The 27818-nt window shown below is 35.8% G+C and overlaps 1 protein-coding gene and 1 long non-coding RNA gene across 6 annotated transcripts; one reads left to right on the top strand and one right to left on the bottom strand.

Moving 5' to 3' along the window:
• Positions 1 to 11: 11 nt before the first annotated feature.
• Positions 12 to 26845, top strand: LOC133781762 (receptor-like protein EIX2). Of its 3 annotated transcripts, XR_009870258.1 has the most exons (3): positions 35 to 277; positions 5229 to 5373; positions 8096 to 8127. XR_009870258.1 is itself a non-coding variant. In XM_062220834.1 (2 exons), exons 1-2 carry the CDS (start codon positions 58 to 60, stop codon positions 26242 to 26244), a joined length of 1299 nt encoding a protein of 432 aa, XP_062076818.1. In that variant the 5' UTR covers positions 26 to 57; the 3' UTR covers positions 26245 to 26845. The 3 variants fall into 3 exon arrangements, 1 of the variants encoding a protein (XP_062076818.1); XR_009870257.1 differs by lacking the exon at positions 8096 to 8127 and having other exon boundaries at positions 12 to 277; positions 5229 to 5434; XM_062220834.1 differs by lacking the exons at positions 5229 to 5373; positions 8096 to 8127 and adding an exon at positions 25166 to 26845 and having other exon boundaries at positions 26 to 277.
• Positions 11106 to 13156, bottom strand: LOC133781765 (uncharacterized). 3 transcript variants are annotated; one of them, XR_009870262.1, is made up of 5 exons: positions 12723 to 13156; positions 12464 to 12621; positions 12291 to 12319; positions 11988 to 12188; positions 11106 to 11507 (listed from the first exon to the last, which is right to left on the bottom strand). It is a non-coding gene; the product is annotated as an uncharacterized LOC133781765 (long non-coding RNA). The 3 variants fall into 3 exon arrangements; XR_009870260.1 differs by having other exon boundaries at positions 12291 to 12325; positions 12723 to 13155; XR_009870261.1 differs by lacking the exon at positions 12291 to 12319 and having other exon boundaries at positions 12723 to 13150.
• Positions 26846 to 27818: the final 973 nt, after the last annotated feature.

Genomic DNA, 27818 nt, shown 5'->3' with positions numbered 1-27818 from the left:
TCCAAAGAGCTGTCTACATAATATACAGTTATATATAAATAATATAGATTTGTTCAGATGATTCCACTTTCCATATATAGTTTGAGTACATTGATTAATTGTTATTATTCCATTATAATAATGAGGATTATGAGAATGATAGTATTAGTAGTGTGGCTTCTTTTCTTGCTTACCACCGCTGCTCATGTACGGTGTGATGATGGTGATCAACAAGGCAGTCAGTGCATAGAGAAGGAGAAAGAGGCTCTCCTCAGCTTTAAGAGAGTTGCTGATCCAGGTAACCTTCTCCCTTGGGCAACTAATAGTTCCAACCAAAACTGTTGTAACTGGAAAGAAATCACTTGTGATAACCAAACCAATCATGTCGTTGCTATTGATTATTATGGTTATGGTGTTGGTGGTATTCCCTCTGAGCTTGGAAATCTTACCAAATTGCAGCATCTTTCTCTTTCTTCTATATATGTTGATAGTCTTGAGTGGCTCTCTCGTCTCACTTCTTTGAAGACCTTTGCATTAGATAAGGCCAATTTTACTAAAACAGGGCTTCAATCATTTAGAGTTCCAAATTTCTTATCAGACCTGGACCTATCACATTGTCTACTTCCCAAAGTAGATCTTTCATCTCTTTCCCCTTCGAATTATTCGTCTAATTTTCTAAAAACTCTCACACTTTCTTCTAATTCAATACATCCCACTGCAATTACTTGGTTTTTAAACTCAAGTAATAATCTTTTTGAACTTACCATATCATTTAACATCATAGATGGTTTATTTCCAGATTCCATTAGTGGAAAAAAATCTTTGTCAAAAGTTGATTTGCGTGGAAACACAGCTGAACTTGAAAATGGAGTACTAAAGTCCTTGGGGAATCTTTCCAACATGCACTTCTTAGATTTATCTGAAAACAACCTTAGTGGTACCTTCTTACATAATGTTTTAGAAAATCTAGCAGGTTCTGCCAAGAATTCATTAGAGACTTTATTTTTAAATGACAACCAACTTAGTAGGTCAATTCTTGAGGATGCTGAAAACACATTCCCATCTCTGAAAGAGCTAGATCTTGCTAATAATCGGTTGGAAGGTACTTTTCCTAGCCACTTGAGTCGATTTCCAAGTCTTCATAGATTGTATTTGTCTGGCAACCAACTCACAGGACCATTACCTGATCTTTCATCAATGCCAAACTTGACAGATTTTGACGCAAGTTACAATAGGTTTAATGGTACTTCAACTGAGAGTATTATTGGTGGCCTATCTCATCTTGAGGATTTAGATGTCTCTTCAAACTCTCTTGTTGGGGTTATCTCCGAAGTGAACCTCATTAAGTATCCCAAATTGGAGAGTCTATCTTTTTCCTATAACTCAGCTTTGAGATTGAAATTCAACTCCAATTGGGTTCCTCCATTTCAGTTGGAAGCCATACGCCTCGCATCTTGCAAGTTAGGTCCACAATTTCCTAGTTGGCTACAAACTCAATCACAACTCTCCTATCTTGACATTTCAGATAGTGATATTTCTAGTGTTGTTCCCAATTGGTTCAGTAATATATCATCCGAGTTGTCGTACTTAAATATGTCTTTCAATCTTCTTTATAGTACCTTGCCACATTTTCCATTGATACGTGCTATTAGAGATACAGATACAGATACATTTACAGAAGTTATAGAAGTTGATTTGAGTTTCAATCAATTCCATGGTTCTATTCCATCTTCTCTCTCCAATGCATCAATTTTACATCTCTCCCATAATAATTTCGCTAGTTGCAGCTTCTTTCTATGTGAAGCAAAAGATGCGGCAACAAGTGTTCTTGACATGTCCAATAATCAATTATTCAGAAGCCTTCCTGATTGTTGGGGGAATTTCAAAAGCAATCTAAATTTTCTGAAGTTAGATTACAATGACTTCTCAAGAGAGATCCCAAGTTCCATTGGAAGTTTGACAAATATTCAATCTCTACAATTGGGGAACAATAACTTTTCGGGAGCTTTGCCTTCTACATTGGAGAACTGTACTAGTCTGCAAGCTTTGGATTTTGGATGGAATAGTTTGGAAGGAACAATACCGCCATGGATTGGTGAAAGATTTACATCATTAGTTTTTCTTAATCTGAAATCAAATAAATTTGTTGGAAACATACCATTGAATCTCTGTCATCTTTCTGATATCCAAATATTGGATCTCTCCTCAAATGGTTTAAGTGGTGTTATTCCTTCATGCCTTGCAAATTTCACATCAATGGTCCACTCAAGTTATACAAATATAGATACCGTGATTTTGATATTGATAGTGGGTGGTGACTTTGGAGACACCGTAAGTCTTTCATCACAAATTACTTGGAAAGGAGTAGAATATGAATATAAAAGTATTCTTGGTTTGTTAAGACTTATTGATCTATCGAGTAATAAATTGACTGGAGAGATTCCAGCTGAAGTGACGCGTCTTGTGGAATTGACTCAGTTAAACCTATCACGAAACGAGTTGAGTGGACACATTCCTGAAAAGATTGGGAACTTGGGAAAGTTAGAATCTTTGGACTTGTCTCATAACAAGCTTTCCGGTAAAATTCCCAAAAGCTTAGCGGAATTATCTCTTCTGGATTATTTGGATTTGTCAAACAACCAATTGTCAGGAAAAATCCCTACAAGCACTCAAATGCAAAGTTTCAATGCTTCTGCATATACCATGAACCATGGACTCTATGGGCCTCCTCTAACCAATTGGCATGAAAGTGGAACTTCACCACATGGATTTTTGGCTTCAACTCAGGATCAAGAAGATGAAACATGGTTTAACTTGTCGTGGTTTTATAAAGGGATTGGGGTTGGATTCACTATTGGATTTTGTGGAGTTTGTATCAATTTTGTGATAATAAACTATTATTGGAGAAATTCTTACTTTATGCTCATGCATAGCGTAAGAAATATTCTATCAAAGGGACTGTGTTGGGGAGAAAGCTAGCTTGGATTGAAAGGTTAGTAGTACGTAAAATATTAATGGTATTTCTCATCTCTAATTATTATATAATATTTTTTTCGAAAATTCAGTCTAATTAAATTATAACTTTGTTTATATTTATATATATATATATATTTCTGGAATGCATGTGCCAAAATGCAGTAGCCACTAAGGGGTAGACATTGTATTTTTCCTCTAAAATACTAGATTATGAGATAAAATTTTCTTAAATTTTCATTACTTTCCAACTTAATTCTATTTTTTTTACAGCTCCAATAGATTTATTTGGACGAGAAATCTTTAATTTTTTTTTCAATTCAGACCTCTACGAAGGACTGGAGGGGATTATGCCCTCCCAATTTTTCCTTCTAATATTTTATTACGATATATTTATTTATTTTAAATATATATATGTGTAAAAACTTATACATTTATATACACATGTATATTGTATGAATTTTAGTCTAACCTTATTAAAAAAAACAAACAAAATTGGTCTTCTTAAAACTAAACAAGATTATCTTTTCTCTCATATATGGTTCTCTCATGTTTGCTTTTCTCATTAGATCCCTTTGTTGATGAAGATCAGACTTAGTAGCTGCAAGGATTCTTAAGAGTTCAAAGTTAGAAAGCCAAAGAACCGATCAAGCATGGAGCATTTGAATAATCTGTATTATGAAGAGTCCTACTTTTTCAATCCTTGATTTTAGTAGATGATGTTTTTGGCTATATATGTATTGTGAAAAAATTTTGTAAACTGTTTTCATTGTCATGTTTTAAGAAAATAGAACTAATTAAATCAATATATCTAGCTTTTTCCCGTGATATGATGATGTACTTTCTTATCAGTAAATTGAAACAAAAAAATGTACAAGATGAAAGTCAAAACATCACTTACCAAAGATCAATTTTCTCTTAATAGGAGCAAGTAGTTTTTATGAGAACAAGAGATTGAAACACTTGATGTTCAACCGAGTCCTCAATTTATAATAAATAATACATATATGAAAGATTAAAGAGAAGCGGATTTAACTCATTACAACTCATAATGTTATGAAAACCTTCACAATTATTGTTCACAAATACTTGGCCAGTTGAAATACACTTGGTGCTATTCCTTCTTGCTGTGCAAATTTCACATCAATGGTTCAGAACACTGGCCATACAAGCCCCAACATTTTGATAACCTATGGACCTGACTACATGGGAGAGTATCAAAGTCTTGCATCACGGGTTATTTGGAAAGGAATAGAGTATGAATATAAGAGTATTCTTGGTTTGCTAAGATTGATTGATCTATCGAGTAATAAATTGGCTGGAGGGATACCTGTTGACATGACTCGTCTTTTGGAATTGACTCAGTTAAACCCATAACAAGCTTTCTGGTGCAATTCCCATCAGCTTGGCACAAGTGTCTCTTCTGAATCATTTGGATTTGTCAAACAATCGATTGTCTGGAAAAATTCCCACAAGCACTCAACTACAAAGTTTCCATGCTTCTACATATACCATGAACCATGGACTCTGCGGACCTCCTCTAACAAGTTCATGTCATGAAGATGGAACTTTGCAAGAAGGTTCTTTGGGCTCAGCTCATGATAAAGAAGATGAAACGTGGTTTGAGTTGTCATGGTTTTATAAAGGAATTGGAGTTGGATTCACTATAGGATTTTGTGGAGTTTGTGTCAATTTAGTGACGATAAAGCATTTCATGCATAGCCTAAGAAATGTGCTATCAAAGGCACTGCGCTGAGAAGAAAGCTTACTGCAATTGACAGGTTAGTATTATTACATGATAATTTTGTTCAAAAATTAAGTCATATTTAATTATATATTAATATTATTTCTGAAATGTACCAAAAGGCAATAGCCACTATAGGGGAAGACATTGCATTTTCCTGTAAAAGACTAGATTATTAGATAAGAGATTCTTGAATTCATTAGTGTCCAACTTAATTCTATATTTTTAACAGCAATATAGATTTACTTGGAAGGAAAAGTATATTTCTGAATCTATAGGGGTGTTCTTTAACGTTTTAATACAAGGTTTTCTTTCATATAAAAAATTTAAATATATATGAATCTATATTGGCCAGGCCACCATTTATATTAAAAAAAAAGCTATTCATCTTATATATTATATAATAATTCTAGTTTTGTCAGTGCCTTTAAAATTTGTATTTCAAGTGGCCAAGTAAGTTTGGAGTGTATAAAATTAAACTAAATTATGTTTTCTCTCATATTATTTCTTCCATGTTTACTTTTTTAAATAGATTCCTCTGGTGATGAAGATCAGACTTAGTGGCTGCAAGGATTCTAAGAGTTCAAAGTTTAAAAGCAACAGAATTAATGGGTCAAGCTTGAAGCATTTGAATCTCTATACTGTTTTTAGTAGCTGATGCTTTTGACTATTGTTAAGTAAGTTTGTAAACTTTGTTTCTACAATTACACTTACCAAACAAGAGATTCAAACACTTGATGTTCAACCGAGTCCTAAATAACTCATTACAAATATTGTTGATCTTTATACATGCTAACTACCTCTGTTGACTCCTCTGCTGTTTGATCTGCAATAGTTACAGGGCATCTGGTAACACACTAAATCCACTTCATAAATAGTTAAGTAAATGTAGTGGATTTTGAAGCATTTTTAGAGAACTTCTAGACTTGATACCTTTATTTGTTGTCTACATTCCTGGTTTCTCTGGAAATCATATTGAAATAAGAAACTACTTGAAACAAGATGACTTAGATAACAATAAGTTGAATGGTACTTCAAGAGAGAGTATTGGTGAGTTTTCTTATCTTGAGGCTATAGATGCCTCTTCAAACTATCAAGTTGGGGTTATCTCTGAAGAAACTATATTGTTCCTATAACTCAGGCTTGAGATTGAAGTTCAACTCCAATTGGGTTCCCTCATTTCAGTTGGAAATCATAGCCTTCATATCGTGCAAGTTATTTCTAGTGATGTTCCTAATTGGTTCAGTGATATATCATCCAAGTTGGTGTTCTTAAATATGTCTTTCAATCTTCTTTGCAGCACTTTACCACATTTTCCATTGAGTTTCAATCAATTCTATGGTTCTATTCCCTCTTCTCTCTCTCCAATGCAACCAATTTATATCTCTCCAATAATAATCTCACTAGTTGCAGCTCTTTTCTATGTTAAGCCAAAGATGTGGTAACAAGAATTCTTGACATGTCCAATAATCAATTATCATGAAGCCTTCCTGATTGTTGGGCAAATTTCAACACTCTATTTTTTCTGAAGTGGTGAGATTGGCTGCAGTATTTGAATTACTTGAGTCTAGTTGGGAATGACTTTACTCGAATTCCCAAGTGTATTGTTTCTTTCAAATATCTTACACATCTCAACCTTTTATCAGGTGATTCAATTAGTGGAATTATTCCTCTCGAGCTTGGAAATCTTACCAAATTGCACCATCTAGATCTTTCATTCTCTTCTTCTAAAGATGGTGTGTTGGTTGATAATCTTGACTGGCTCTCTCGTTTCACTTCTTTGAAAACCTTTCTATTAATACTAAACGATTACTTATATCATTACAAATATGCTTTCTTCTTGTTGGAGATCAAATCTTGTTTATTCTCTTTAGATATATTTTTTTTAACTTCAAATATGCGATAGGTAACTGTTACCTCTCCTGATATATATATGTATATTTATAAGTTTTCTATGGTTTACATACTAAAATTATAGTTAAGAAATGAAATATGTTTTAAAAAAAATTTGAAAGTGAGAAAATCTTGATTACAAAATTTCATAAATTTTAATTAAAATTTTAAAAAATAAAAAGTGAAAGTGATTTACCGAACATGTTTTTAGCGTTTGTTTTCAAATTTTTAATTATTTAATAAAAAAATTATTTATTTGTTTGGTCATCTTTGGGAAAAGCCTTCACTGCAAGCATAACTCCAAAAGATCATTACTTGAGAAATACCAAAATAATCAAGAATTAAAAGCATAAGAATCAAAATCAAAGGACTATTATTCACAATTGCATACCGAATAGAGCAAATCATTTAGTCATCTGCAAGCAATACTAAGTTCTACTCATTTTTGTTCATTAATATTGAGCACCTCTTTAGTAAAACAATAAACCTGAAAAAACAGCACTATGTAAACCAAGACTATGTACATGCCAATGATAGACTAGCCAATCATAACAAACCAGGAATGTTATTAAAGTTCAAAGAAAGTTAAACTCAAAACTTGAAATTTAAAGCAAACATATAACATGTACAAGTGACAAGACTAGAACTAGTGAGTATGAAAATTGAACATATACCTTTGTTGGTTGAACGTTTGTTGGTTTTGCATAGAAGAGGAGCCAAAAGAACTGTCTTCTTTAGCAGCAGCAACTGGGACTACTGCAAATGGCTTTACAGATCATGGCCTAAGAGATTTCTGGTCCTTCTCCTTCTGCTGCAATTCTTCTTCTGCATTAAGCGTCACAGTTACTAATAACCTCTGTCAACCTCCTTAAGATACTCGATACCACATGAAGCGGCATAAAGTGATTAAGTAAGTTAATATCGGGTTCTGCATATTCAAATTTGAAACAAAATATGTGGAATCTGATATGAAATTGTACCAAATGTTGTGACAATAAAGTTTGAGATGTTGCCAAGACTTAACCAACTATAACTCAGAGAGAGAGAGATGTGGTGTCGATGATCAAGTACGAACCTTATGATAAATTTTATGTTGTAGTAGTTTTCATTGCTGACAACACTTGGTTAATTTAGACGTTACACAAGTTTAAATTGTGTAATAGCCAAGGCATCTGCAACTTCAATCTTGTTCTCTATCTCTTGTGGAATCAATTGATTTGTATTTAATCAGATTTCATCACGTACTGCAAAAGTTTACTAGCTTCTTAATTAAGATGAAATACTAACACAAAAAAAGCACTGTTCTTCTTTAGCATAACAGATTAAACTAGAATGATGAAAAACTGAGCAAGATACTCAATACAGCAATCCAGTGCAATTTAACATGTGTCTATCTATACATATATACGTAAATAAGAAGTAGCTAAATTTACCAATGTTTTACTAAACTTACTTCTGGTTGATAAAGCTGGTTTCTAACATGAATGTATTTTGTATGAGTTACAGGGGATACAGCGCAAGTCCAAAAGCAAGGATTCAATATTAAAAAAAAACTACTAAATATGTTTTGAAGCCTCATAAAGGATTCAATATACAAGGATTCTGTTGGGTTTCAATCCAACACCAAGACTCACAATATAAGCTACACAGAAGACCAAGTAGAAAAACAGATCACAAAAATAACACACACACACACAAGCAAATCAACACAGAACAATTATACTGGTTCGGCCTCAAAGATAATGACCTACACATCCAGTCGAGCTCGTCCACTAAATCTCAAAGACAATACAACTTCAACAGGCTACCTGCCTAGCACCAGAACTTGCTGACTCGCAAACTAGCTCTGCTTCAATACACAGCATCAATACAATTCTCCAAGTCTCTCAACAAGTTCGCTTTCACCAAAAATTACTGTCTGAAAAAAATTACAAGGACACTTATTCATGTGTCTCCCAATCTTTTGTACTCCCTATTTATAATAAAACAGTAAAAGTAAGTAGACCAATCCGCTTGAGACCCTCTAAAACCGTTAAAACAGTTACCCTTTCTTGAATCTTGAAGTTGTCATTTACTTAGTTTGCAAGGATTACCCCACAGATTCAATAATCTGTAATACCTAATAACTATAAAGTAGTTTCAAGTTCAAATATGGCTATACAAGAGTTCAATAATCAGTAATGAGAGAGAAAGAACAGACTAATCATTTGCATAGTCTTTGTATGCTGCATTGTCTCCTACTTCAACCATCACATATAAAGTTTTACGTAATCATCTGATACAAATATTATCAGGACCAATCTTAAAGCGTTACGACATTGTATGCAGTCACACTATAAGTAACATGCAGCAAAAATTAATTACATTGGCAATATGTTTCCATGTCTATATATATATATATAAATCCTATAGCTAGCTGTATATTTCTTTTTCGATAATCAATCAAAATTCTTAAGAGTTTTCCTCTCTAAACTCCTGCAAAACCAAGTCACAGCCCTGTTCGACAAAAAGGAACGGTAGCTTTGCAATTAGCAAACTATCATAGAAACCAAAATATCAGTAAAGATGATAGAATCAGGAAGAGAATTACAGTACTTGAAAGAATTCCTTGTAAAGTATATATCTTATTGATATCAATCAACCAAGCTTTCGAGTCCTTAGTTATCTAACAAAAGTACGACTTAGTATATTGTAAAAGATGAACAAGAGAAGTAGTTTACTTGTTTCAGACCAAATAATCAGGTCCTACGTCCAAGGCAGCAGAGTCAACAAGGTCCCTATATAGTCACTCAATCAAACACCACACCTACCTCTCTTTAGTACACATCTTCTAGACTTCAATCTAACCTGCAATAGACAATGCATACAACCAAGAAAGCAAAACTGACAGCACTTGTTCAAACCAGAAATTCGAACAGTATTGAACTTGAGAATATTAGAATAATAATAGAATGCGAACACCAAGATGATATATAGAGCTGGTTCTTCTCCTCTGCACTAATCTGTAATGGTAGCACAAAACAATGGTGTCACCCTCTTCTACAATATTCTCACTTCCCTGTACAATGTCGTTCCATGAAATGGTTCTTAAGAGCAAATATAGTTTGATTCCAGTAATTTAATATTTATCATATCTTGTCAGTTCCATTCTTTTATGTTACTCAACTTAATTCGTTGGATTTAGCAATTATGTTTGATGCTGTTTACTAGTTTGTATTAGATATGAGGATCAATAATATTTGATATGAAACATCCTATCCTTGTGATTACTACTACTTCATCATCAATGATTAAAATAACAATAATAATAAGAATAGAGCTGTCCTTTTCTCTTGCCGTCTTATCTTCATGCTAAGAAAAAGAAGGTTTTTTTAACTCTTTCCGAACCAACCCATATAATTTATTTATTTCTTTCATTCCTAGACATTGCTACTAATTCATATAGATCGGATTGCTTGCAACTAAGGTTGAAACTCAATCTCAACTCTTCACCTAACTTTGTTCTCTAGCAGCAGCTTCTGGGACTCACTTCAGCAAAATGACTCTGAAACAATTACAAGGAAACTTTTTAATGTCTCTCAATCTTTTGTACTCTACTCCCTATTTGTAATAAAACAGTAAAAATAAGTTGACCAATTCACAGTTGCTCTCTAAGACCGTTAAATTATTGATGATGATAATGATATTATCTTTTCCCACAGTGCCTTCCATCTCTTGAATTAATGATAGAAACTGATAAAATTGTGAATTGCAATGGAAAAGTAAAGACTTACACTCATAGAAATTATCATTTGAGTAATTAGGCAGAAACATGGACTCTAACACCTGTGTTTGGGCTGCTTAAGGATCAATATGATATTCAATCCCAGACTTCCTTAGGAGAACTTCTTCTTTGTGAGGATATTATTTTGCCAAGAATATCATCACCAACATGCTCAAACACTAACCAAAGAAAGTATCTAAGTAAAACAGGAAACCAAAATCATTAAAGAAAAACTGAAGAGCAGCACTTGAGTATTTATAGTTCTTTCCATGTTCTGATCTATATATATATATATACATCCTAGCTAGCTGTATATTTCTTATTGAAGTTGATCAAAATTATTAAAGTTTTCCTCTCTAAATCTTTAGGCTGGAACTACCAATTAATTATGAAAATTCAAAATGCTGTGATTAGTACATGAGAATTTATTAACATATAGAGAACTATTATAAAGCATAAAACTAACTCCATTTAACCAACATATTACTAATTTTATATAATAGAATGTTTAAAAAAAATAAAAAATTTCCTTTTTCGAGTGCCTTTTATCGTAGACCATAAAACATTTTTATTTTATTTTAAAAAAAGACGAAGGTCACCTGTCCATGAGTGACTTCCTCCCAAATTTATTAAAAACCCTCACTTATGGTGGCGGAAAACAGTGGTAACAAACAAGACACTAGAAAATTACATAAAGATAAAAAAAAAAAAAACATCTCAACTCAAACATCAAAATAATAAGAAGAAACAAGATGATTCTGAAAATAGTAATCGATCTAAACAAGCCTAAACCCGCGAAAATCCAAATAACCAAATTACAATCTGACATGAACATTGCTTGTTTCTTGTTGTGAAAGCTACCTCTTTATTGCGTTTAAGTGAAAAGTATGTATTGGCAAAAGTTGTCAACCAAGATGTGAAATTTGCCTAAATCATTGATGATGATTAGAGGATGCCCTCAATGATTGTCCCAATCATACAGATTTTCCGAAAAGGGATTGAAGAATTTCAACTCATAGACTTGAGAACATAAATCAGTGTATGATAAAAACTGATTCAAGTATCTTATGCACACCACACCATTTGCTGAATAATTTCTTTGGAACAATCTATGCACATATGACTCCACTCTTAGATTCTCAGCACACAAAAGGCCTGTCAAAACAAAGTGAACAATTTTTATTATTATTTTTTAAGCAAAAAAACAAACACGGAAGAAAAGGAAATAGGTAACAAAATAAGAAAGACAGTGAAGATAAAAATCATAATGCAGCATGTGGACATGGAATTGAAACTTTCAAAATCATAATACAGTGAAAAAATGTATTGTGTTTCTCAAAAAGAAGACAGTACAATGATATGTATTATATTATATGCTTTTTTTTTTCTGTGTAATGATGAAAGCCATAAAAGCTATAAAGTATAAGGCTATATAACACATTTTATAATCCACAACAATTAACAGATCTTGCATAATTTGGATATCTTATAAAGTATTCCAAGAAAATGTTACAAGACCCTCATATTAGATAATTTATAGTTTCATGATCATTAGAGAGAAAAATACATATAGAAAAACACATAAGAAGTGATTTACCAGTGTGAACCCAAACTGTAAATAGTAATTAAACACACCTGAAGAATTTAGCAGAGCATAAAACTTGTGGAAACTGGGCATTTAATGAAACTCCAGTCAGTCTTCCAAAACAGAGGCTTTCTTTGCAGCTGTGCCACATCATCATCATCATCTGAAATCATAATTGGGAATCAAGAGCTTCTTTCAGAAATATAGAATTCTAAACAATTCCAGTCTCAGATTTTCAGTGTACATAAAGCCTGTCAAAACAAAGTGAGCAATGAATAAGAATATCAACCATAACAAACTATATATATTGAAAATAATATGCAAGAAATTGGACTGAGTTCATATTATAATACATCATACAGAAGAAAAATGTGCACTTGAGCTGAAGCTTTAATTGAAAAGAAAAGAAGAAGAAAAACCATCTTTAGAGATGTAAAATAATCTCAAATTACTACAGGTCCTACCATACAATTATAAGTAAATATTTTTATAAAAATTGAATAATATTCGAAGACGTAAAACAAACCTGGGATTGTGGTAAGCCAGACTTGGAACAAATATGGATCATGTTGAGAAAACTATCTTAGAGTCCTCAGAACATTGCTTGTTTCTCATGTACCTGTCCTTAGAGCCCTCAGAACATTGCTTGTTTCATGTTGAGAAAACTATCTTCTTCCTGCCTTTCTGAAGAACCTTCCTGCATCATAGAGACATTAAAATTGACATGAACTGAAAGTGAAAAGCATGTTTTGGCAAAAGGTGTCAACCAAGATAGCAAAACTTACGTTAGTTATTGATGAATCGTGGTTGCCCTTGGCCTGAAGTTATGCCCCCAATGCCTTCCAAGGAGGATATAACACCGCTTTGCATATTGAATATCGTCCCAATCTTACAGCTTTTCCAAGTGTGACTTCCATCTCTTGAATTGAATCCATAAACTTGTGAACTTAAAATTACTCCCTGATAGAAGCTGATCTAGCTGTGAATATATTGTTTTGCAAAAGTAAAAATTAAATTTTATCATGGAGTATTTAGGCAAAACAAGAACTTCTCTACAAATATTCTCCAAAGAAACTTTGGCCTTTGAAAAATAAAAAGCAAAAAATGATGTTGTTGATACAAATAATCACATCTCTATGTAAACAAACATGTCTATGACAGGGATGGCTAAGGCTTCCAATTTTCATTAATTATTTTACTGAATATCATAAGGGTGACACCTGAGATCAAAAGTAAGAAAATGGTTTACTTGCTTGATGTCTTTTTCCATATGAAATGTGATTCGAGCCAAAAAAATAAAATCTGAAACTTTTGTATTGAATTTTGCTAACCTGAGCTCCCATTTTGATATTTTGGTCCATTCTGAACTGAGATAGATTTTAACAGTTGTAGCTCTCATAGTTTTTTTTTTTTTTTTGAAAAAAGGAGAAAGGGACCAAACACTAGGTCAGGTCCCCACTCAAATAAATAAAATACCCTCACTTATGGCAGAGGAAAACCTTGGTACAATTAAAAAACTAAAAACAAGGGCAAAGCAACACCTACTACTAACCAGACTACACAAACAAAAAACTCTTCCACTCTCTAGAGAGATCCAAAAAGGATAATCCCTCAAAACCTTTTGTACGATACACCCAAGTGGCAACCCAAAACTTAATTCTCTCCCAAATTAAGTCACAAAGACTAGACTTTTCGTCAAAAATTCTGCTATTCCGTTCTAACCAAATTGCCCAAAAAGAAGCCAATATTGTAGCCTTCCACAACTTATTCAAACGCTTATCCCCCATTAATCCACAACTTAACAACTGAGAACAAGAAGAAGGATGGCACCAACTCACCCCAAACTCACCCCACACCTTTGACCATATTGACTGGGCCAACTCACAAAACAAAAATAAATGAGATACAGATTCAGCCGCCCTTTTACAACAAACACACCAACTAGGAGAGAGGCACTGATAAGGACGGCGACGTTGAAGAGCGTCATTAACACTTAGTTTCTCCATGCACAATAACCAGCTAAACACCTTAACTTTAGAAGGAACTTGACTTTTCCACAACCTCCTAGCCCAGAACACATCAAACCAACCATTAACGGAAATGATCTTCTGAAAAGCAGACTTGCAAGAAAACAACTCGCTGGGATCAAGTTACCATACCCTCCTATCGTCCAAAATTGATGGTAATTTAACAAACTCCAGAATCCTTAGTAGCTCAATCAAAGATGGAACTTCCCAATCGAAAAGATAACTAACAAATAGTAGCTCTCATAGTAATTCTGCAATAACTAACAAATAGTATTGAGGATATGTTAAACAATACCGATAGCTATTATCTCTCTAGATAAACGATTAATAGAAGAAAAATACAAAGAGATCAATCAATTAATTGAGATTGCCTAAAAAGAGCAAATACATACCTCAATTATTTGATTTAACATTCAGAGTAGTTGTGTGAAAGATTGGGATGTGACGTATGTTAAATGCAAGCTCAACAAAATTCGACATGGGGTATATGACTAATCTTTCTCCAGTACTCCTTATTCTCACTGTCCTTTGTGTCGTAAATTTTCTTTAGCAGAGGACAATTAAGTATACTCAAAGAGCTGCTGGATGTTGAAAACCCTTCTTCTGATAATGTCTGCAACTCAGGGCACGACGAGATGTAAAGTTGTTGCAAGGAGGAGTTGAGTCAGCCCATTTTTGTCCAGGCCTCTAAGTTTTGAAAATGTAAGGATAGAGAGAGAGGTGAAAGTTATTTACAAGGCCTTCAATAATTGGTAAAAGGAGAAAAGATTCCTGAAACAGCGACATCTGATCTGAGTACCAAGCTAAGATCCCTTCAGACTTTCTAATGCCTAATGGAATCTAGTTTTTATTGATAAAAAGGGTGATGATAGACTAACTTTCTAACTCTGCATGCCTCTATATGAGCTTGAAGTTAATCAAGTAATAGGTTTCTCCAAATAATCCATTATATTTTATTATATGATGTATTAGAATTTTTCAAACAGAATTAGAAGGGTACTATAATTGTCCCATCCACATCTGGGATTACAATACAAGTGTTCCATTTCCATTTATATATTTTGGCATCAACCTATGGTGCAATATAGTTATACGAAAGCAATAAGAATGTCAAAATAACCACTGTTTCAAAACAAAAGCATAACGGCTTCTCAGAATAGCAAACAAAAAGGTTTTAGTAATACAACAAACGAAAGAAAATTGACCTTTTATTAGAGTCAAAAGAATAATTTTCACTCACATATTCCATTTAAATTCTAGAAAAGGAGAATGTCATATGTTCAAGGTTTGATTCCAAAACATCTATAAGCACTAGAAATAGTTCCTCCAAGAGTCTAGACAGAATAGACTAAACGTTCTCTCAACTTTCGAAAACAAGTAGAAAAAACAATTTATTTTCTTTCTCCATTCAGCAACCACCAAAGTTTATTGCCTATATTTGAACCATCCAATTGTGAAATGGCATGATATACTTTCTCAGTGAACAAATGATGATTGTCCTAATTTTTCTTTTATATGAAACATGCAGACAGAATTAAAAAATAACAATGAAAATACACAAGTTAATTGTAAGCCATAGATTAGTCATGAGTTCTTGTGCAAGATTCTCCTTCTCAAATTTCTGAAATTACAAAGATTATACAGAAACAATAACTATCGTAAACTTGGAAAAAGAAAGAATAACAAGTATGCTAATTTATCAAACACATAATAAATTACAAGTATGCTAATTCACACCGAATGTAAAAGAATATAGGGTTCATCAAGTATATGAGTACAAGAGAGTGTAGTGAGAGAGAGAGTGTATGTCCAGGTCTAAAGCGCACCATAACCCCACTGGTTATGGGAAGAAATATGTCCATTTTCCCACTGGATTTGGACAAAATTCTGGTTCCGGGGGTCCCTTCGTGTCTTATGGTCAGAGGTATTGGAGCTTTCGTACAGCCTTCAAGGTGTTCATGCTGACCCTTTCTAAGGATGGCGGCTCCGTAAGGATCTGTGAGAGGACAAGACTTTCAGGTTATGAGATTTCATTATCTTTAGACGCTTCTAGATGGCTGTTAGAAGAAGTAATGTGGTTGATCGAGGCTAGAGATGACCTTAGGGTGCATCGGAGGAGAACTTTCAGGGATTTTTCCATGAGGGTGTGGCTGGAATGTTATCAAAACGTTAGAGGAATTTTTTTGAAGATTTCCGTACTCAAAAACAGTGCATTCAATTCGATCATCATTCCGGAGGAGAATTTTGCTCAGGGATGGAAAAGACTAGAGGATTGCCTGAGACACTTGGTTAAGAAGAAGGGCTTTGATTCACAAGGAGATCTCGGAAGGAAGGTCGATGGAAAAGTCTCTTGGGCTTCTATAGTTAAAGGAAACCCCAAGGAGGTGATCATGGATGAAAAGGAAGGGGCAGTCAAGTTATCTAAGGATTGCCACACTTTGTTAACAGGGGATGAGGACTGTTTCGATTGGAGTTTGGCTGTTTTCATGTTCAGAAAGGAAAGCCGGTGCCCTTGGTCGGCTGTTCATGAGGGAGTCCAAAGATGGTGGGGGAAAAAGTTATGTGTTTCACATTTCTCAGACGACAGGGCTCTAATATGGTGTGCAAACGAGGGAGAGAAGGAAAGGCTGATCTCTACTGGCTCGGTTACTATTCCTGGATTGACTGCAGTTTCCTTTGCTGTATGGAGTTGGAGGAATCAAATGGAGAACAGGAAAATTTCTTGTACACATGAATGGATTGGTATTGAAGGTATTCCTTTGAATATATGGAACCACCATGTTTTCAAGATGATCGGCTCACTCTGTGGAGGGCTATTAGCTATAGACAAGCACACTTTGGAAAGGAAGAATCTTTTTTGTGCCTATATTAAAGTGAAGGGGGATGCTTCGGGTTTTATTCCAAGCTTCATCTCTTTGCCATATGATGGCAATCAGCTGTCCTTGCGTCTGGTTAAAGCTAGAGGGAAGAAGCTTTTTCCGGTTCGCAAATTCTGGCTAAGGAAATCGACCAGGAAGTCTGGGTGTGGCTCGGGTCCCGATGAAGGAGGTTGTTCGGAGAAGCAGCAGGGGACCAACGCTGAGAACGAAGAGACAAGTGGGGTAGTGGAGGAGAGGGAAGGCGGCGCCACGGTGGCCATGATTGATCGGAAGTTGCAGGTAGCAACGAGTGGGTCGGCGCCGAACACGATTTCCATTGATGAGCTTACCGTTGCTTCACGTAACTCATGCCTGCCATTAAGGAGAATATTTAATAGAATAAAGTCAGATTTATCTATTAATTGTAGAGGGATGGCAAGCACGTGCATCTATTTCAAAAAGGTGATTCAAAATGACTCTCCCACGTGGCACCTTCAGGATAAAGGCTGGGTTGTTTCAGCACTCTCTTTGGGCCGTTTTCATATTAAATTGGTAAATGGGCCTTGTTTATTTAATTTGATTATCATGCCATGGGCTCTCTTCAATCCAATAAATCTTTTAAATATTTTGGGCCACGGTTTGGGTTATACAGAATCAATAATTAAGCTGGCCAATTCAAAAAGGATTTCTCCTAAGGAGCGTGGCAGCTTTTCAAAAGGGATTATCTTTTTTTGGGATGATTCGGTGCGAAGGAAACCCAATACAAAGAAAAGTGTATTGCTGGAGAAGTTTGAGGAGAAGGAGTCAGAGTTTAAAGATAACAAGGGTGGTTTGAAAGTGTATTCTCGCCGGCAAAATTACGGTGGCGTAGACAGTAAGTATTTTATGGAAGATCTTGATAGGGGGGAGCCTTCTTTTGAAACTGAAGGAGAAGAGAAGGATCTTGTTTTCCCAATCGATGAGGAGCTTGATTCAGGCAGCTCAGAAGATGAATATGTGGATGAGAATGGAGACGGCGAAATAAATGACAAAGAGGACTGTGTTGAGCAGGTGAGATACCTGTGGGATGGAGGAAGGAATGAAGAATGCACTCAGGTTGAGGAAGATCAGGGGACTGCGTGCGTAGAAGGGTCGTCAGAGGGAGGTGTTTCGCAGGGAAGGCCTGCCTCTATCGACAATATTAGGAGCAAGGAAGAGGAGAAGTTGAGTGAGTCCACTAGACTTCTTAAGTCTATGGATTCTCTGGGTATATCGGTGATCCATTCTGCTTTGGGAGGGGAAAGTTTAGGAGACTCTGTCAGCCTATCTGAGAAAAGTTACCGGGAATTACGCAGGCTGAGCTTTGATGTTAACTATGGAAACAGGAAAAAGAGGGGCTTGGAGCACAGTTACAATTTATGAGGATGCTTACTTGGAATGTAAGAGGTTGTGGCAACAAGAGCAAACGGAAAGCAATTAAGGAATTAATCTGTAAAGTAAACCCAGACATTATTGTTCTTCAAGAGGTAAAAAGGAGTTCCGTTGACAGGAGTTTTATTGGAAGCATTTGGAGATCTAGGTTTAAAGCTTGGATTTATCAGTATCCATTAGGCCGTTCGGGAGGCACATTGGTAGTTTGGGATACGAGGTGTGTTTCTGTACTTGATTCTTTAGTTGGGGATTTCTCAGTCTCAATTTGCTTGGAGGCTGAGGGGAAGGGTCCCTGGTGGTTCTCAGGTGTTTACGGTCCTGTAGTCTATGGTAGGAGAGACAGTTTTTGGGATGAATTGGCTGGGTTGAGTGCTATTTGTGGAGATTACTGGTGTGTTGGGGGAGATTTCAATGTGGTTAGAAGAATTGAGGAGAAGTTGAATAGCAGTTCTAACACTAGGAGCATGAAGATGTTCGACGCTTTGATTAGAGAATTAAAATTGGTGGATCCAAAGCTTCATAATGGTCGTTATACATGGTCAAATTTCAGACACAAGCCAATTTGTTGTAGGCTGGACAGGTTTTTTCACTCTCCTTCGTGGTCGGAATATTATCCCTTCATTCGGCAGGAGGTTTTGGTTCGGGTAGTTTCTGATCATAGTCCGGTAGTGTTGGACTCTAGTCCTCCGTCTTGGGGCCCTTCTCCTTTCAGATTTGATAATGCTTGGTTGGAGCACAAGGATTTCTCTCATCTTTTCCAGAAGTGGTGGGGCCCAGCTAAGGGGCAAAGGGAATCGGGCATGATTTTTATGTCAAAACTAGACTCTATTCGTGGTCATATTAGGAAGTGGAGTCGTCATGTCTTTGGGGAGAGGAAAATGCGGAAACATTTATTGGAAAGGAGGCTGTTTGAGTTGGATAGATTGGAGGAAGGGGGATCTTGGAATGAGAATCTTCTTTTGGAACGATCAAAGGTGAAGGAGGATTGGCAGCAAATTGTTTTTGAAGAAGAAAGAAGTGTGTGGTTTAAGGTTAAGTGTCGATGGGCAAAGGAAGGGGATGCTAACTCCAAACTTTTCCATAGCATTCTTAGTGCTCGGAAAGCAAGGAATTTCATTTCTAGAATTGAGGAAGATGATGGTACTATTTGGGATAAAGACCCCGATATTGAAAGGGCTATTGTGGGCTTTTATTCAACTTTGTATTCGGCGATGCCGAGAGATTGGGTGGGTGTGGACGGGATTTCCTGGTCTCCAATTTCGTCGGTTATGGCTTCTTTCCTTGAGCGTCCTTTTGCTGAAGACGAGATCAGACAAGCGGTTTTTTCGTGTGATGGCACTAAAGCCCCGGGGCCAGATGGGTTTTCCATTGCTGTTTATCAGAACAATTGGGAGGTAATGAAAAAGGATTTGATGGATGTATTTCATAATTTTTTCAAGGACGGTGTTATCCACGAAAGGATCAATGAAACTTTCATTTGCCTGATTCCGAAGAAATTGAACAGCTGTCGGGTAAGGGACTACATGCCTATCAGTCTAGTCACTAGTCTGTACAAAATTATTTCAAAGGTGTTGGCTTATAGGCTTCGAGGAGTTCTCTCAGACACAATTGCGGAAACTCAAGGTGCTTTTGTCGAGGGGAGGCAGATCTTGGACACAGTTCTGATTGCAAATGAGGCAGTGGAGGAATATAGAAGCAAAGGAAAAAAAGGTTGGGTGTTCAAAATAGACTTCACCAAAGCTTATGATTGTGTGGACTGGGATTTCTTGGAGTTAGTTTTGGAAAGGAAGGGTTTTGGTGAAGTTTGGAGGAAGTGGATGCGTGGGTGTTTATCCTCCACTTCTTGCTCCGTCTTTGTGAATGGGCGGCCGAGAGGAAAGTTTAAAGGTTACAGGGGTATTCGTCAGGGGGACTCTTTGTCTCCATTCTTGTTCACTTTGATAGCAGATGTTTTAGGTAGAATGGTAGATAAAGCTAAAAGTGCCTCGGCTCTGAGAGGTTTCTCGGTGGGCAAGGATAAAGTGGATGTGAGCCACCTTCAGTTTGCAGACGACACGATTTTCTTCGCAAATGATGAGGAGTCGCTGGTAGTTCTTTTGGACATTCTAAAGGTCTTCGGTGGAGTTTCGGGGTTATCTATCAATTTGCAGAAATGTCAGCTGCTGGGGATTAATTTGCAGAAAGAGATGGTGGATCAGAAAGCTAGTGAGATTGGGTGTGAAGTGGGTGTGAAGTGGGTGATTGGCCTATTCAGTATTTGGGGCTTCCTTTGGGGGCTTCTCCACGCTCCAAAGGGTTTTGGGACCCGGTGTTATCTAAATGTGCTACTCGTTTGGATTCCTGGAAGAGTGCGTTTCTGTCTAGAGGAGGGAGGCTGACTCTTATTCAATCTGTTCTGTCTTCCATTCCCGTGTACTACCTGTCGCTTTTTTGTATCCCTAAGAATGTGGCGATGTCAATTGAGAAACTGATGCGCGACTTTTTTTGGGAAGGTGCGGACAATTCAGGTGCCGATCATTTGGTTTCCTGGGTCGATGTTTGCAATTCTCGTAGTCACGGAGGCTTGGGGGTTGGGAATTTGGTTTTGAGGAATAAGGCTTTTCTTATGAAGTGGTTGTGGAGGTTTCCATTGGAAAAGAATTCTTTATGGCATAGGGTGATCAGTAGTAGGTATGGTGAAGATGCTGGCTTCTGGGATACAAACGTGGGGAGTAGATTTTCAGTTCGTGGTCTGTGGAGAGATATTTCTATGTTGTACGAGGAGTTCAAGCGTAGGGTCTTTTTCAAGGTGGGGAGGGGTGACAGGATTCGCTTCTGGGAGGATAAGTGGATTGGTGATTGTTCCCTGAGCTCACGGTTCATTGATCTAGTCAGGGTGTCCGAGGCAGTGAATGTTTCGATCAGAGACTTGGTGGTGGCTGATGGTGGTATTAGCTCGGAAGGTCTCGGCTGGGATTTCCGTTTTAGAAGGAATTTATTCGACAGGGAGATTCCTAGCTTGATTGAGATGTTAGATTTGATTAAGGATGTGCACCTGCCGGAAATTTTAGAAGACAAAAGGATCTGGAAACCAGACAGTAGCGGGGTTTTCAGTTGCCATTCGGCCTTTCGCAGCTTAGCCTATGATCATTTAGGGCCAGAGTGGCCGTGGGCAAGAAGGTTATGGAAAACTGATGTCCCATACAAAATTAAAGTGTTTGGATGGTTATTACTCCTTGACAAATTGAGTGTCCATGAGAATTTGCAGAGGAGGAGACCTTTCCATTCCTTGTCGCCCAATCGATGTGCTAACTGTAATAACAACAGCGAGTCAGTGGGACATTTCTTTCTTCGGTGCTCTTTCGCCAGCATCGTTTGGAATAAAGTATTACAAGAATTCGGGGTCGGTTGGTGTATGCCTTCCTCTTGTGCGCAATTGTTTCTCTCTCATTTGGAGGGAGGAAAGAGGGTGACGCGTTTATGGCAGTGTACCGTCCTCGCTACATTTTGGGCTATTTGGTTGGAGAGAAATTCGAGGACTTTTGACGACTCATCTTCTTCCGTGGACAACCTTTGGGATAAAATCAGGTTCTGGGTTGCCACTTGGGTGTATAGAACGAAAGAGTTTGAGGGTGTGTTCTTTCTGGATCTTCGTAGGGAGTGGGTGCATTTGTGGTCTTAACTTTTGTTTATTTATTTTTCACTATGTTACTACGGTATTCCTCCGCCATAAGTGAGGGTTTTCAATATTATTGAGAGGAGGTCATTTCGACCTCTTACTCTTTTTTCAAAAAAAAAAATAATGCAAGAATCCCACAATGTAATTTAACACTTTAAGGCATTTTAACAAGCTTTCAACACTCTTCAAGGCATTTTGTCGAACACATGGTTTGCAACAAAGACAAAGTCCTCCAAATTCATTGACCAAGTACTTTCACATGGTTTCGGTCATTTAAATTGGCAAAAGAATCCCATAATCTGGTAGTTTGGTCGACCAAAAGACTTACATGGCTTCAATCAATCTTTTAGATAATAGTTCTTTCAATTAGTTTATTATGGTATATGATATGCACCAAAAGGGGTAAAGCATTTGATGATTGACTTGTCAATGAATCAAACAACGATTGCAACAAGTAATATCCAGAAAATTTTCAAAGGCAAAGAAAAACAAATGTTGGCGAAAACATATCATGATCAGTCTGTTTCGTACATTGATCTAAAGAATCCCTTCTTCTTCCTTCTCCCCCAGCTCCATCATCCTCCGATTGCACCATTCACACAAACAAATTAAAAAGATCATTTGGTACCTGTGTCTTATCGAAATAAAAACTTTTCATATGATATTTTGAAATTTAAAATTGAACATAATTGAACATGTTTAGTGTCTTTGGGTTCTATCGAAGATTAGAGAAAATTTGTGGTAAGTGTTGGTTTATCAAGAATAGGGCTGAGCATAAAATCCGAAAAACCGAAAAATCCGTATACACCGACCTTCCGAACACCGAAAAAACCGAAACCGATTAAACCGAACACCGAAAAAACTGCCAACGGCGCAAACCGCCACTGTTCGTCGGTTTGAAAATTTTGTCCGGACCGACCGGCGGAACCGAAACCGACCGAACAATATAATATTATATAATTATTAATTATTAAAATTATTAAATAAAAATAAATGAAATTATGTTCTGTATATTTATGTTTTAAAAATGCACAAAAATGGATTCTAACAATCTAAAAATTTTAGTTTTTTAACTAAAACTTTCAAAAAAAAAATTAAATTTTTTTTAAAAAAAAATAAGAAATTCGGTTTGGTCGGTTTAACCGACCAAACCGCGGTCCAAAACGGTCGGTTTTTTCTTTTACCTGGTTTGGTCGGTCGGTTTTTGGATTGCACCAATCCGGACCAAAAACCAAATTCTGGATTTTATGTTATGAAAAAACTGCCAAAACCAACCGATGCTCACCCCTAATCAAGAAACTAAATTTGCTTTATACTAACTGTGACTTTGGGCTATCTGAGGACGCTTGAAGGGAATCACACTTAGGTCGACTTGAACTTTGTTTCTGACATCCAGGTAAGAGAACTAACATATGCACATAAAGTAGGGCATTCACCCAATTGTGTTTCAGTGCGGTTATTACCGTATATTTGTATCTGTTAGGGCTGAGTTCACCGTTTAAGCATAATGATACTTGGTATGTTTATTGATATTGTATTATCTGCTATTGATTGGCATGGGCCTTGTTGCTAAATCTTTAGACAGTTGTGTTGTCTTGACTAGATTAATTCCATGTGAATCTGTCATTCATGCAATCAATATATTTTGTGAAATTAAAAGGTCCTTTTGAGGTTGAATCTCTTAAGACAAACATTTTTCTATTTGAATTTTGTTTTCGAATCCGATAAAAAAAACATGTTTTGATGGGAAAGCATTGGATATTAGAAAATCCAATTCTTGTGTTAGAGGAGCCTAAAGGAACTGGAGATTACACTTCCATGAAGTTTACTAAAGTTTCTTTTTGGGTTTATCATTGGAAGTGAGACAAGGAATTGGCCGCTTAGGCCTACTATTTTGTAAATTTGTGCTTTATTAGACCTTCAACTTGAAGTTTTTGTAGGAATTTATTTCTATTGATTATTGCAAACGGCTTAGTATGCCTACGTTAATTGATTTTGTCCTTTGAGTATTATCTTCTTATAATGGTCTATGTCCAATTAATTTATTAATAGATAATTCACTATACCTTTCAATTTGTTTTTATTTTGTTGAGCCGAATGGAAATGTGGGAACTAAAATACCATAAAAGAATGTTTAAAAATGCTTATTGGTTTTGTAAAAAAAAAACTTATTGGTACTTAATTAGCTACCGTATTTTGTGTAAAACTTTAAATTCCCATATAAATAATAAAAATAAAAAAACAGTAGAAAGAATCACCATAACTATACGAAGATGGTGATTCAGTAAATACTTAATTTAAAGATTACTAAATTACCTATTATATTATTGTCCATTATCTTTTTCTTTTACATACTATATCATATATTTTATGTACTACCTATATTAAAAATAAAAATTCCGACAAATTAAAAAAAAAATAATGTAATAGATAAGAGGTTCAAATAATTTTTCTAATATGTTGCATTAAATAAATTCTATTTAAAAAAGAAAAGAAAAAGAATAGGGAAATTTCATGTTATATGCATGATATTTTAGTGAATTTTTTTAATATACCAACATAAGTTACTATCCCAAATATATGATAATTTTAATTTTTTAGACAAAAATACATCTAACATTCAAATACATATTTTCTCAATCAATTCAAATACACATCAATGCCAAACTTGATAAATTTCAAAGCAAGTAACAATAAGTTGAATGGTACTTCAAAAGAGAGTATTGGTGTGCTTTCTTATCTTGAGTTTTTAGATGTCTCTTCAAACTCTCTTGATGGGATTATCTCTGGAGTGAACCTAAGGTGTCCCAAATTGAAGAGACTGTATTTTTCCTATAACTCAGCCTTGAGATTGAAATTCAACTCCAATTGGGTTCCCCCATTTAAGTTGGAAACCATATTCCTCATATCTTGCAAGTTAGGTCCACAGTTCCGTAGTTGGTTGCAAACACAATCACAACTCTCCTATCTTGACATTTCAAATTCTGACATTTCTAGTGGTGTTCCTAATTGGTTCAGTAATATATCATCCAATTTGGAGTACTTAAATATGTCTTTCAATTTTCTTTATGGCACCTTGCCACATTTTCCATTGATGGGTGCTTATACAGTTGATTTGAGTTTCAATCAATTCAATGGTTCTATTCCATCTTCTCTCTCCAATGCAACCCATTTATATCTCTCCAATAATAATTTCACTAGTTGAAGCTCTTTTCTATGTGAAGCCAAAGATGTGGTAACAAGAATTCTTGACATGTCCAATAATCAATTTTCAGGGAGCCTTCCTGATTGTTGGGGGAATTTCAATAGGACTCTATTTTTTCTGAAGTTGGACAGCAATGAATTCTCAAGAAAGATCCCAATTTCCATTGGAAGTTTGACAAAACTTCAATCTCTACAGTTGGAGCACAATAACTTCTTGGGACCTTTGCCTTCTACACTGAAAAACTGCACTAGACTACAAGTTTTGGATTTGGGATGGAATAGTTTGGAAGGAATAATACCATCATGGATTGGTGAAAGATTTACTTCATTGGTTTTTCTCAATCTGAAATCAAATGAATTTCAAGGAAACATACCATTGAATCTCTGTCATCTTTCTCATATCCAAATATTGGATCTCTCCTTAAATAATCTAAATGGTGCCATTCCTTCTTGCTTTGCAAATTTCACATCAATGGTCCAGAACACTGGCCATACAAGTCCCAACATTTTGATAACATATGGTCCTGACTACATGGGAGAGTATCAAAGTCTTGCATCACGGGTTATTTGGAAAGGAATAGAGTATGAATATCAGAGTATTCTTGGTTTGCTAAGACTGATTGATTTATCGAGTAATAAATTGGCTGGAGAGATACCTGTTGACATGACTCGTCTTTTGGAATTGACTCAGTTAAACCTATCACGAAATGAGTTGAGTGGAAACATTCCTAAAGAGATTGGGAGCTTGACTAAGTTAGAGTCTTTGGATTTGTCCCATAACAAGCTTTCTGGTGCAATTCCCATCAGCTTGGCACAAGTGTCTCTTCTGAATCATTTGGATTTGTCAAACAATCGATTGTCTGGAAAAATTCCCACAAGCACTCAACTACAAAGTTTCCATGATTCTACATATACCATGAACCATGGACTCTGCGGACCTCCTCTGACAAGTTCATGTCATGAAGATGGAACTTTGGAAGAAGGTTCTTTGGCCTCGGCTCATGATAAAGAAGATGAAACGTGGTTTGAGTTGTCATGGTTTTATAAAGGAATTGGAGTTGGATTCACTATTGGATTTTGTGGAGTATGTGTCAATATAGTGACGATAAAGCATAGCCTGAGAAATATTCTATCAAAGGCACTGCGCTGAGAAGAAAGCTTACTGCAATTGACATGTTAGTATTAGAGGTACATTTCCTTTTATTATTACATGATAATTTTGTTCAAAAATTCAGTCTTAGCAAAAGGCAATAGCCACTATAGGGGAAGACATTGCATTTTCCTGTAAAAGACTAGATATATGATTCTTGAATTCATTAGTGTCCAACTTAATTCTATTTTTTTAACAGCAATATAGATTTATTTGGAAGGAAAAGAATCTTTATGAATCTATAGGGGTGTTCTTTAACGTTTTAATACAATGTTTTCTTTCATATAAAAAATTTAAATATATATGAATCTATATTGGCCAAACCACCATTTATATTAAAAAAAAGCTATTCATTTTATATATTATATAATAATTCTAGTTTTGTGAGTGCCTTTAAAATTTGTATTTCAAGAGGCCAAGTAAGTTTGGAGTGTATAAAATTAAACTAAATAATGTTTTCTCTCATATTATTTCTTCCATGTTTACCTTTTTAAATAGATTCCTCTGGTGATGAAGATCAGACTTAGTGGCTGCAAGGATTCTAAGAGTTCAAAGTTTAAAAGCAACAAAATTAATGGGTCAAGCTTGAAGCATTTGAATCTCTATATTGTTTTTAGTAGCTGATGCTTTTGACTATTGTTAAGTAAGTTTGTAAACTTTGTTTCTGTAATGCCCCGGATTCCCTAATGCGGTTTAACGGCTGGATTAGTAGGCCGGGAGGGCCATAATTGCTTAATTATGCTGTTAAACGTGTTTATGAATGTTTATGAGAATTATATTATAATATAATGTTAATTGTATGCATGTCGGTGATATATGTTGAGACCACATTATGATGCGGGTTTGTTCGAGCTGTTCGACATGAGACGATCGTAGATTATTGATTAGCGGTTTAATCACAGCGGGTTTAAGTGTCGGGACTTGGTTTGAGTCTCGGGGTGATTTTGATGATTAGAGCGTTACCGGGAGATAAAGGGTAACGGGATGTGAATTATTGGTGTTTACGATTTTCGAGAATAACGGGAATTGGAGAGCGTTAATTATGATTAACGAGTTAGGAGGAAAGTACCAAAAATGCCCTTGGGAGTCTTTAGAAACCATTAATTGACCTAGGGGTAAAATGGTCATTTCACCCCTAGGATAGATATAACCTTATTTAGCTGAAGAAAATGTTGGAAAACAGAGTATGTAAAAAGAGTCCTCCCGTACTTTTTTCTCTTCACTGTTCTTTGTGATTTCTGAACCAACTTTGAGGATTCTAGCTTGGGAAGCAAGCCTTGGGAGTTTGGGAGTGTGTTCCACTAGTGAAGGCCATCATAAGCCAAGCTTTGGGTAAGTTTCTAACCATAGTTTCTCTGGTTTGCTCTGTTTTAGTTTTGTTTTGCAGCTGAAATGTTTAGGGTGAATTCATGGGTTTTGTTGGGAGTTTTGGCTAGGGTTCCCATGCTTGTGATGTTTGGGATGGTTTTTGGGTTCACTTGGCATCAAGAATAGGCTTTGGAAGCTTGGGAATCGAGTTAGAATCGAAGGAGATGAAGAAGGTCGGTTCAGGGGTGTTCTAGGCTGGAGGTAGC

This window comes from Humulus lupulus, chromosome 6 (assembly GCF_963169125.1).
Source record: "Humulus lupulus chromosome 6, drHumLupu1.1, whole genome shotgun sequence".
Taxonomy (NCBI): Eukaryota; Viridiplantae; Streptophyta; class Magnoliopsida; order Rosales; family Cannabaceae; genus Humulus; species Humulus lupulus.
The sequence above is the reverse complement of the archived record's forward strand: the minus strand, read 5'-3'. Positions and strand labels throughout refer to the sequence as shown.